Raw genomic sequence first — 12,470 nt, forward strand, 5'->3', positions numbered from 1 at the left:
GCAAGCATGTTTCTTGCTAATAAAAAATTCTAATCTAACAATAATTTTATTTTATTAACAATTATTATTTCAATTTAACAATTTTAAATTAGCTTTAAAAAGAAGCCTTTTAAAAAGGCTTAGAATAAAATTGTTATAATATTTATTATTTTATATCATTTGGTGTTTTAAGGTTTATGATAATTTTGAAAGAGTTATTAGCGAGAGTCAAGTGTCTAATGTTTGGAGTTATGTTATTATGGAGTATGAAGGGAGAATGGAAACAATAAATTTCTTACCATATTCGCCCTGTTCAGTCTGGTCTCTGACCATTGGAGGCAGGTTATCACAGCCACCGTTGAACAAATTTTGGAAAAATTCTTTGAAATGAGTGAACGTTGGCCGAGCTAAAGGCTTTGCATCCCAACATCTGGAGACTTCTTGAAATCTATAAAATGACCAGAAACATAGAGTTTGGCTGGCTGACAGAGGGCAGCCACAGAAAAACATTAGCCATTCCAAAACTCGAATCTGTATGCTTTGCTATGTACCTGACTCTTTCTCCTTCAACAGTGTGATTATACAGAGTCCTCTAGTTATTTTACACTGCGGGGAGTAAATCATACACACTTTTCTGACAACTCGAACCTTTGTGAAAATCATCTAATTTGGAGAGGAAAAAATTGTGATTTGTGATTTATTTTCATCAACAAAATTAGTTAAGCAAAAGAAAAAAGCTGGAAGAGTGATGAAGCCCATAATACGCAATAGCATAGCTAGTCGTTGGGCTTGTCGTCATCGGTTTTATTCACCAGTTAAAATATGCAACCTAAGTTCTTTCTTGAAACTGGCTACCTTCTCTATGCCTTTGATAGACTTAGGAAGTTGGTTCCAAAAAATGACCTGTTGGAAATCCTCTCTGCGATGGCCTGCACGGGAAGAAGATTGTGGGAGATTTAGACAGGAATTTGAGAATTGGGTTTGAAATATTGTGCGAGGGATGTAATTACAATAAAATTCTTGAGGGGCTAAAAGTATAGGTAGTATGGATGATGATTTGAAAAGAGGTTTGGTGTGGGTGAGGCGGTTTTTTTGTGAATGGTCCTTATCATGAGTTTTTGAAATGTTATTAAACTTGTAAGATGGGTGGAAGGTGCATTGCCCCATGCCTCAATGCAATATGAAAGTTTAGAATTAACCATGGAATTTTATAATAAAAGCAGAGGTTTGCAGGGTAAATATTCAGATGTGCGGTGGAGTAAGCCTTTTAAGGGTCTCAGTTTTTTAGTAAACATTTGATGTGTTTTTTCCAAGTAAGATTAGAATCAATGAAAATACCTAAGAATTTAGTGTAATCTGTCTGACAAATTGGTTTGTTGAAAATAAAAAGGGATGAGTGTTCGCCAGATGAAATTTATTTTGGGTTTTTTTTAGTAACATGAAAGTAGTCTTATCAACATTTAAGGTGAGTTTGTTAGAAGTGCACCAACTTTGAATAGCGGGAAATTCGTTATTTAAGCAATCTATGTGCTCGTTGATGTTAGAGGATTCGAAATAGAGATTAGTGTCATCTGCATAGAGCAAAAGTGTAAAAAAGTTGGTGACATGCGTTAAATAATTTATGTAAATTAAAAAAGAGTTGGACCAAGGATGAAACCTTGAGGTAGGCCTACACCAGAAGTTAAATCTAGTATAGAAGATAAAGTGTTACCAATAATAGTGTGTTGTTTACGTTCGGTTAGATAGCTTTTGATCCAGTTAATTGCGGTGATGTTAAAATTAAGACTGTGGAGTTTTGAGTACAATATGTTATAATCTATTGTGTCAAAAGCTTTATTAAAATCTAGAAAGATGCCAAGAACACATTTACCATTGTTTAAGGATTTTAAAACATTATTAGTCAATTTAATTAGTGCATCATTGGTGCAGCGCTTTTTCCTAAAACTATATTGCCCATCGTTAAGCAGTAAATTACACTCAAGGTATTCCATAATCTGGTTATTTACAGCTTTTTCAATTATGTTACTTAGCACTGGTAGCAAACTAATGGGTCTGTAATCAGAGCAAATTTTATTTGAGCCTTTTTTAAACAAGGGTTTTACTTTGGCTATTTTCATTTTACTTGGTACTTGAGAAATTGTTAAGCTGGAGTTTAAAATGTCAGTTATTACGGGAGCAATAGCTTCTGCCGCATCATTAACTAATTTTGATGGAATGTTATCAAATGCGGTTGCTTTGACTGGATTAACCTTTTTTAGAAGCTTGGTTACATCATTTACGCCGACTTGCGATAATTTGAAAGTTAAACTTTTAGTTGATATCCTTTGTGTTAGCTCTACTGGATTATGATTAAACTTTTCAAAATTTTGTGCCAGGGACGGACCAATAGAAGTAAAATAGTTGTTAAAGGTGTTGACTATATCAATCTCTGTAGTCAGTTCTTTTTCACCATGCATTATAGATTTTGGGTCTGATGATGATGATTTAGTTTTGCCAATCCCATTATTTAAAATTTAATTTTAAAATTGCAGTCAGACTATAAACAACTCTGCTAAACACGCATGTACTTACACTTGTGGGTGTGTGTATGTGGGACGGGGGAGACGACCACCATCTTCAAGATAGTCAAATACCTCCCGATTGTTCAGCTCAGGATAAGGTTCTCCACCACGGGTGAACAACTCCCACAACAGCACGCCATATGACCACTAAATAAAATATCTACATGCATGAACAGCATAATGGCTAACAGGTCATCAATGATAATTTTGAAATAAACTGTTTGTGAAACATTATTATACAAACAAATATAAATTAATTAAATAGAATAAATTATTTAAATTAAAAATAAATTAAACTAACAATATTGTTGTAAACTTTGTCTAAGAATACAGTCTATGAATCAGCTCAGGTTTACTAAAACATTTACAGTTGCACATTCAAAGAACTCCAGTATAGCAAGTAGATGTGAGATATATTTAATAAAACCAACTCTTCCAGAAAACAACTTATAGAAACTCAGAAACTTTTATAGAAAACAACTTCTTCTATATGTATATATACTATATGTATATATACTATATGTATATATACTAGATGTATATATACTATATGTATATATAAAGATGTTGATATTTATTTAAACAAGAAAAACTTATTAACTCAAAAACAATATGAGGTGGTAATAAAGCGAATTTTTTTAAGAGTGGCAGCTTACATGCTTCTGATAGTTACTTTGTGACTAGTGAGATTTTTGAAGAAGAGATTTTTTAGCGGTAACAATGAACATGGAGATTACCACTTCAGTGTGAGAGTCGTATACACCATCTCGCCAACTCTCTAAAGCCATCCATTTGGCTGGCTTTGGTTTACTTTTGTTGCTTTCTCTGTAGAAATTGTCTGTATATATGTCTTTACTCATTCCGAAGTCTCCGATCTTCACTAGGAATGTTTCATTCACCCTGAAAGGTAAATAAGCTAATTGAAACCTTAGAGTTATTTCGAGCAAAATTCACTATTAACCTTGAAAGGCAGAATAGTTTTGAACAGGAGATAGAATTTGCTGCCGCCACCAATTTACTGGCAGCAGTATTTTAGTAGCTCTCTGAACACTTTAAGTTTTACCTTTTGACCTTGTTAAACTTCTAACACAAGCTGCTATAAATATTTTATATTTATACTTACTTAATGTCTAAAAATTATTATGTACATGTGAATGAAGCTCGGTGTAGCCTAGGGTAGAATATTGCTATGCAGTAGTTACTTATAATGAGAGTTCCATGTATAAAATTTTAACCAATGTTTCATATTTCACAAGTGGCTGACTGAGGAGATTTGTAGCTGCACAATCCTAGCAAATATCTGGCCGACAGTTGATTTTCTATAACAAGAGTCTCCTTTGACTGTTTCTAAAGATACAGTAAAGTCAGTATTTACTGCCACATACAAAGACTTAGCTGTAGCTATAAGCAAACACAACCCAGCTTATATTCTGCATATTATATCACATGACAAAGGTTCTTTCTGATAGACCACACCCATTATTCCTTGATTCAGTTATTGCTAGACTCATCAATGCATCTACATGTATATATGTACAAGTATATACAAATATGTGTATGTACATGTATGTTTGTGTACACGTATGTGTATGTACATGTATGCACATGTATGTGTATGTACATGTATGCACATGTATGTGTATGTACATATACAAGAATGTACGTTTATGTACACGTAAGTTTATGTACATGTATGTACATATATATATATATATATATACATGTATATACATACAAGTATATACATGTATGTATATAAATGTATATACATACATGTATATACATGTATGTACATTTACGTGTCTGTACAGACGGTTCCCAACCTACGAACGAGTTACGTTCCGAACGATTGTTCGTAAGGTGAATTTGTTCGTAAGTTGCTTCAGTGCTATATTAGTAGGGTAACCAATAAAGTAAAGGCCGGCAAATTCCTTTACAATACGTACAGTAAAAATAAAAAAGTTCTTTACGCACTGGAGATACATTCACGCACTTATGCGCTGCAACGAACTGGGCAGAGAAAGGTGGATGCTGGATTGGGCTTCTGAGTAGTGCCTATTTCCGCCGCTAATACGTCGGTAATACCGTCGGTATTAGCGGCGGACATACGCGCAGACCTGTTCGTATGTACGGGTTGTTCGTAACTCGAATGTTCGTAAGTAGGGAACCGTCTGTACAAGTACACTTATTTACATATATGTACATGAATGTATATGTAAATGTATGTACTACTATGTATGTACATGTACGCGTATGTACATGTATGAACATGTAAATATGCGTACTGTTCCGTTAGGCACTGGGTTAAAAAGCGTCGGTTAATACAGTGCCTAACGGTTAACAGAGCGTCGGTTAACAGTGCCTAATGGCACTGCCCCGTATTAACCAGCAAAGTTGCTGCCATGTTAAAAAGCACTGTCATGAGTTCAGCAGCCTATACAAAAGGTGCGGCCTATGTATTGTTTTATTATCGGTTTTTTGAAAATAAAGCAGATGCGGCTTATATAGGGGTGCGGTTTATAGTTCGAAAAGTATGGTAATATTTCTGGAATGAGTAAGCCAACTGAGTATTGCTGACTAGTAAATAGTTTTATAGTTGTTGTTCAAAGCAGCAGCAATTCAGACTTACAAACAGTTTCTGGCAGCGAGATCTCTGTGAATACACTTTTGAGCAGTAAGATATTCCATTCCTGTAGCAACTTGCATGCCAAAATGCATGAGGTCACCATTGGTGAATCGCTGCAATTATAAGCAAATATTGTAACAAGCACTTACACATAGATATATATTAGAACTATCTTCATCTTTATTTTATATATATATATATTTCTAAGTGGGTGTGTAGGTGCGTCCAGCTATAAAAACCTTGGAAAAAAACTTCTGCAAACTCACGGACTTGAACTCACGGAGATAGTGACCACAAGTATAAAACCCAAATGCTCTACCACTGAGCTAGAACAGCATATTGATTAAAGATGTTTTCATATACTCCATACCTCATGCGCATGCTAATTAGCTTACCATTGTCCCCACACGTTATTGATGCCTCTGTTAAGAAATATTTTGGAACCTAAGTTTATGCAACATGATGCTTCTTATTTTTTTTTCGTTAGGGCTAATTTATTTCGCTCCATGGTATCGACAATAATTTATCTCGAACTTAAAATTTGGCGATTTGTGTACTGACGTTTGATTTCTGTACATTATTAAAAGGTATACATTGCTGAACTCACCATGGCGAGTTATTCGTATTACGATATATCGTTATATTACCGATAATATACCGGTAATCGTTATAATAAAAACGTTTCGCAATGATAAAATTTCTGTTATAATTTTACTAAAGTTTACTAAAATACATACGAAAACTTCCTTCAAGAATTTGATTAGTAGACTAAATTCATTTAAGTTAGTTTCAGCGTTTATGTTACACCGCTATCTCAAAGGTAAAACTCTCCATGTAGTACATTGTAATGTTATATTATCTTGAGCCCGCAGATCATAACTACAAAATCCACTAAAGTCATCGTTGGTACCTATAGTTACTAAATTTAACATAATGTAGTATTTTGGTAGTATTTTTAAAGATGGTGATTTTTACCAGGAGATGATCGCATTAGATAATGACTATGGATTTCTATACCACTCTTTGTACGTCTATAGCCTACAATAATTTCACATGCCTGAACACTGAAACAAACTGAAATCATATAATTGTGTACCAAATAATTTTTGATTGTAATCGTAGCGAAATAGACTATATTTAGCCATCACTCTCTAATGATTTCACATTTACATTTAAACACCTTTAAATCTATATTTTTCCTTTTAATTTATTCCAACGAAACACTTCTTTCAAGTTATGAAATTCTAAACTTACAGTTGTTTGAAAACCTTTACAGTTGTTTTATTTATTTTTAATTTAGTTGTCCTGCACGAAACAATTTCCTCATAATATGAAGTTTGAAAGTTACAGTTGTTTGACAAAGTTTTTATTTTCTCTTTTAATTTATTTCAACTACACAAAACATTTTTCTCATGATATGTAGTTTGAAAGTTAGAATGGCAAATGTTGTTATACGTTAAATAAAAATCAATTTGCTGTCAAAATACTTTTTTATTACCCGGGCAACACCGAGTAGCGCAGCTAGTGACTAAGTATATACATGTAAATCTCAAAGTCGGTCGTTCAGTCTTTCCAGCTATAGCTGATTAGTATCTAGCAATGAAGAATCCGTATCGCAGAAGATTTGATCTTGGAACCTCCCGTTCACCAGTTGATAAACTAGCCGATTGAGCTACGTGAGATGCAGTGGATTCATTGGGTGATATGAGTCGTTATCTAGGTTAAAATATGCATAGCACTCTGCGTTACGGTGCAACGTCACTAAAGCTTGCTCTCATGGCTCTTATTACTAAGTTTAGCAATAAAGATACTAGCTTCCTCAAAATAGTCATTGGCAATGTGCCAGGCTAATGGCAAGCGGCAGGCAACTACATTACCTGTCACTGTTTTTTAATAAGCTGTTTTTAATACCCGTGCAACGCGGTCATTCGGCTAGTATAGACTAAAACTTATCTGAAAAGTTGAATTTTTCTTCACAATAAATCTGTTCCTCGGTGTTGCTCATCAAGTGTCTTTGTTCAAAATTGTTATGATTGACGGCATTATTATTACTGTTAAAAATTGTAACCACTACTATTGCACAATAGATAATAATAGGAAGTTCATTGATCTACAATTTGTGAAACTTATGTAGCTATAATGCTTCTGATCATCTCGAAGAAACAATAGCTATAAAAATGTGTTTGAAAAAGCGAAACTAAAGTTAACGTGAGATGTCAAAATGTTTTCCATTTGCTCAACGCAAACAGATAACTTTCGATTAAGCGGAGACATGAGAGGCTAATTATACAATTACTCACCAATCAGAAGCGTTTTGTACTAAGCTTGCTGAAGCGGCTCCATTTCCGCAACCGTTTACTCTGATAGATACATACAGTATGTTATTATTCATATGTGTTGGCTTATACATGTATATGAGTTCTTATAAATTATCTGATTGCAGGGTTGTCTGCCTATATGCAAGTTTTTATAACCTACAGCGGAACCTCGGTTCACGAACGTAATCCGTTGCAAAAGATTGTTCAAAAACCGAGTTGTTCGAGATCAGAAACAATTATTCACATTAGAATTAATGTATGTAAATCTTAATTCATTCCAAGCCAAAAAAAAACTTCGGTAGAGTATTTTTTAAACATTAAACTGTATACTACATACTATAAATAAAAACGGGTAGAAATAGATTGTGTTTATTTTTAATAAAAGATTTTCTATTTAAGATGATGAAAACAGAAAACAAAAAATAAATATTTCTTATGCTTTGCTCTTAAAACATCGAAAACATTCTAGGTTAAGATACAGTACCAAAAGTTGCAGAAATTGATAATGAAACAGAAAAGAATTCAACAGATCAGTTACATCAAAAATGGTGTGAAAAAGAAAATATAAACAGCAATGGCACGCTTACTTCACATATCTGAAAGAGAATCCTCCAAAACAATTTAGGGTAACTCGACTGGAGGAGTAGTCTTCCTAGCAAGTCTTTTGGTAGAGGAGACGTCGTCCCACATGGTTCATCCCTTTTTGTAAAAAATTTATGAAGTGTAACTTGCTTCTCCATTTGTTAACGAATGTTTCCAAGCTATTTCCGGTGCTGTTTCGAACGTTTAATTCCAATTTGCATGCTCCGGTTTGGTCGAGGACCGAATTTATGATAGCTCTGATAGATACGTACAGTGTGTTATTATTTATATGGGTCAGCTTATATGTGAATTCTTACAAATTTCATTTTCAAGGCTGTTTTTCTGTGGTCGGCTTATATACGAGTTTTTATACTAGTTTTTTTGGGTTTTTTTTCGTGCCTGATTTCGGAGCTGTTTTTCTAGAGTTGGATTATGTGCAATATAGGCTTATATGCGGAGATATACAGTATACAGTATATCTATGGTCGACGAACTATCCTGGGTTGTACAATGCTTCAATGTTGTATAAAGTAATATAAATTTATTGAATGATTACTACATCAAAAAGTTATAAATTTATACATTACCTTTTAATAATTTAAAAAAGTTTTTAAATTTATAATTAGAAATTTTTTTAATTTAGAAATTTGTCAATTGACAAGTATAAAAATATATGACTTTATGAATGCATAAATTAAAAATGTTTTTTTAAAACTTAATTGAGTTTTTACTTTACATTTTATAATTTAATGATTTGTATGTATGTAGTTTTTTTATCATATTGATAATAAACAACTCAGGTGTAACTAAGTATCTTAAACAAGCTTATTAAAACTGTAAATGATTATTACATTATTGAACATGATCTAACATCTAATACACAAAATGAAAAATTCTTTTGACCCGTTTTACAGAGTGGTTTGTTAAACTTTACCAAATATGCTGGTGATTTTTACTACTGCACAACTCCTTACCATTTCAGGCCTTTTGATTAGAGAGTGAAGGTCGCCAAATGCCATATAAGGTAATACGACATATGGGCGATCTCGCTTTTTCCAGACGACTCCCAGAGTAACGAGAATGTTGACGTGATTATAGTACTTAACAAACGATGCTTCTTGGAGGAAATCCTCAAGTTGGCAGAGGTTTATGTCTTCAGTCACTGTAACAAATTCACTTACTTCAGTAGATATTGTGCATTCAAATTTTTTTAACATAAGAAATTGCAATGCATCTTGGTAGGTAATGTAACAATAACATTTAATTTGTTGAATTTTGTTTTTGTCAAATAGGAATTCATAGTCTCCATTATAATAAAAGCTGTCCATCCGTCTGTCTATCAGAAGCCACGCTAAAAGCGTTAGGAAAAAGTATTTCATCGCATGGCAATCACACTTGAATATTTGGATTGAAGGGAGCTGTTCATGGAGGGAGCTGGCAAGACAGGATTTTCTGACAGTTAGTTTTCACATAGTCGTGTTACGCCTAGGACTTTAAATATTTTATTATTTTTTGACCATATACCCAAAATATCTATTAAATTTTAATAGATATTTTGGGTATTTGAACTTTTTAATATTTTGTTTTACCTTATCTTTTACCGTTATTATTATTATTTCTTTATATAGTTTTTACAAGACAAGAAAAAAAAGAAAAAAAGACTTTTTTTTTCTTGTGAAAAAAAAGCTTTTTTTTCACAAAAAAAGAAGCTTTATCTCAGCAAAAAATAATGTAATCTTACCTTTCAGAGTCTTTACAGCCACAGTTTTGAGAATGTTACCTTTGACCCGCAGCTGACCAAGATAGACACTTCCAAAATGGCCTACAAACAGTCAACACTTTGCACAGTGTGATCTATAAGAAAAAACCATACAAACATGCAAGATATTGGTTCAATACTAAGCAATAAAGTGAGACCTGACCTTTGCCAATCGGGTCAGATTTGAGGTCAAAGTTGAGACTGGATGGCTCAATATACATGTCTTCTAGCTTTGTTCTAATATCCAAGCAAATCAGTTGTTCCAAACCAGTTTCATCTGCAAATATACCGTCACTATTAGTTAGTTATCTTCTACAACTTGAACATTATATGTAAAAATTTGAAAACCATAAACCTTTGATTTATTTAAGAATGTTTAAACGATGTTATTTTTAAGAATAATAATGTAATCTTTCATCATAACAATGATTTTATTTTTAATAATAATGTTATCTTTAATAATAATAGCATCGTTATCTAATATAATAATAATGTTATTTAATAATAGTAATAATAATGACAATGTTAACTTTATTAATAATAGTGTTATTTTTATTAAAAATAGCAATAACGTCATCTTTAAAAATAACAATATTTTTAGTGATTGTTTAAAATGTTACAAATGACAATGCTGAAACATTTCTAATTTAAAATTTTGACTAACACCACCCAAAAGTTAATTCACAAATGCAATAAAACAGCTGTAAGAAGGAAACTTTCCATTCACACAATTTCCAGCAGCAGACAGTTAATATTCCTTATTATCTACTAACATTGTTACTCAACTAACCTCCTTTGGACACAAGCTCAGGGTTATAAACTTCAAGTGGAGCTTTCTGGCAGCGTTTCTTGTAGAGTCTGCTGATTATAATGGCCACAACCATAATCACTACCAGACCGACCACTACCGGAACAGCTATTTCAACTGTAAAGGAATAATATCAGTGTTGTTATTATTAATATCATTATTATTATTATTGCTATGGGTGTGAATAGCAGACACCATGAAAAAACAGGTCTACATACGTGTTATTACTATTTGCTATTATTACTCCTGTTGCTTACAGCTATAAGGACATACAGATCAGAATCACTATTATAATTCTTATTATATTATTACTTACTCTTGCTATTATCAATAGTGTCCAGATATCCAGGATTAATAACATTGAAATTCGATATCTGATCATGTATTTCTCAAGTTTGAGTATTACTTAATGTATTTCATAAGAGCAAAAATAGTGAAATTAAAAAAATTAGAGACTACATCATTTACAGTTTCTATTGTTAATAGCTGATGCATTGTACCTGGATCTATAGTCTTTTTGTTGTAGAATGAGACAACTCCAATATCAGTTTGTATAGACTGCCCCACATTTACCTGGATAATGACAGCATGGTGTAACAGTGTAGGTACTACAAAGCATTAAATTGCCTCATTTTATATCATTACATCTTTAGACAAAAATAAAAGTTTTGAACCTTAGAATTACTCCAAACCAACACAAGAGTTGCATAATTTAAAGATGGTAGTCATACATGCAGAAAGCATTTTAATGTAACAGAACAAATACTGCCATATATAAATGAACATAACAGGTATAACACATTTTATCTCCTTATCCTGTAAACATGCTGTAAATAGACTAGCTAGATGGAATACTTATTAGTAGTAGGCAAAATTTAGCTGTTACAACAGTCTTTTAAAGGATTACGGAAATTTTACTAAAGATTTAACAATAGGCAATGATTTTAGAACATTTTATATATTTAAAAGCTATGCAACCAAAAAATCTGATTGTAAAAAAATGTTTAAATGAGCTCTATAAACAGCGTGTGACAACTCCAAATTTAACTGGGAAATTGTTTGATGTAATAAATTATGCATAACAGAGAGAACAACCAGTTGAAATGCCTGGATAACCATTATGTTGATTGATAGTGTAAGAAGCAAACTTCCCGTCAACAGACACCATTATTAACTCAAAATATTTCACGAGGCCAACATGAGAAAGCCCTATAATATCAATATGTTAACAAGTATCAGAGGCCACTTTTAGAACTATACAATTGAGAAAACTGTTTATGTAGTGCGGTACTTATTTAGTACCGCACTACATAAACAATATAAAGAGAGTTACTTTTAATAGTAAGAAAAAAAAGTAAATTTGATGTATTCTAAAATACAGCAGTATATTTGGTAGTTTCACATGGTGAAGATGAATACATGTTTAATGATGACAAATTGATACTAGTATCCAAAGAAACAAGTTGTGAACCTTCATGCCTATAAACATCATTATATAGTTCCAACTAAACAGTTGTAAATAACTTCTGTGTAAACAGAGTAGTCATAATACCATGTTTTGTATTTCCTGTTTACTATTGTCTACTCCATAAAATCAAAATACAGTTTCTAGCTTTCTAAACAAACTAATGTCTTGTTTGTACAGAATCTTTGCCTTTACTAGAGCATTACCAAAACTGACAGTTCAATAACGGGCGTTTCTTTTTGATTTTGACATGACTGCCTTATTGAATACAAACTTAAACAGTTTCTATCTATTCATATGATCAGGAGTTTTTAAATCAGACCACCGTTTGATCCTTCGCTTAAATTTAATTTAAAATATCAATCAATAAAT

At 32.5% G+C, this 12,470-nt stretch overlaps 1 protein-coding gene across 3 annotated transcripts in view; it reads right to left on the reverse strand.

Moving 5' to 3' along the window:
- The window catches only part of LOC137408305 (hepatocyte growth factor receptor-like), a 106,812-nt gene that overhangs the window by 3,777 nt on the left and 90,565 nt on the right, over positions 1-12,470 (reverse strand). For all 3 annotated transcript variants that reach the window (XM_068094783.1, XM_068094785.1, XM_068094784.1), the window contains 9 exons: positions 11,134-11,206; positions 10,616-10,750; positions 9,989-10,102; positions 9,808-9,888; positions 9,041-9,228; positions 5,170-5,279; positions 3,278-3,440; positions 2,551-2,687; positions 279-427 (listed from right to left, as the gene is read on the reverse strand). In XM_068094783.1, the coding sequence (XP_067950884.1) occupies positions 279-427; positions 2,551-2,687; positions 3,278-3,440; positions 5,170-5,279; positions 9,041-9,228; positions 9,808-9,888; positions 9,989-10,102; positions 10,616-10,750; positions 11,134-11,206 (1,150 nt within the window). The remainder of the gene's footprint in view (positions 1-278; positions 428-2,550; positions 2,688-3,277; positions 3,441-5,169; positions 5,280-9,040; positions 9,229-9,807; positions 9,889-9,988; positions 10,103-10,615; positions 10,751-11,133; positions 11,207-12,470) is intronic.

This window comes from Watersipora subatra, chromosome 11 (genome assembly GCF_963576615.1).
Source record: "Watersipora subatra chromosome 11, tzWatSuba1.1, whole genome shotgun sequence".
In the NCBI taxonomy this organism is placed as follows: Eukaryota; Metazoa; Bryozoa; class Gymnolaemata; order Cheilostomatida; family Watersiporidae; genus Watersipora; species Watersipora subatra.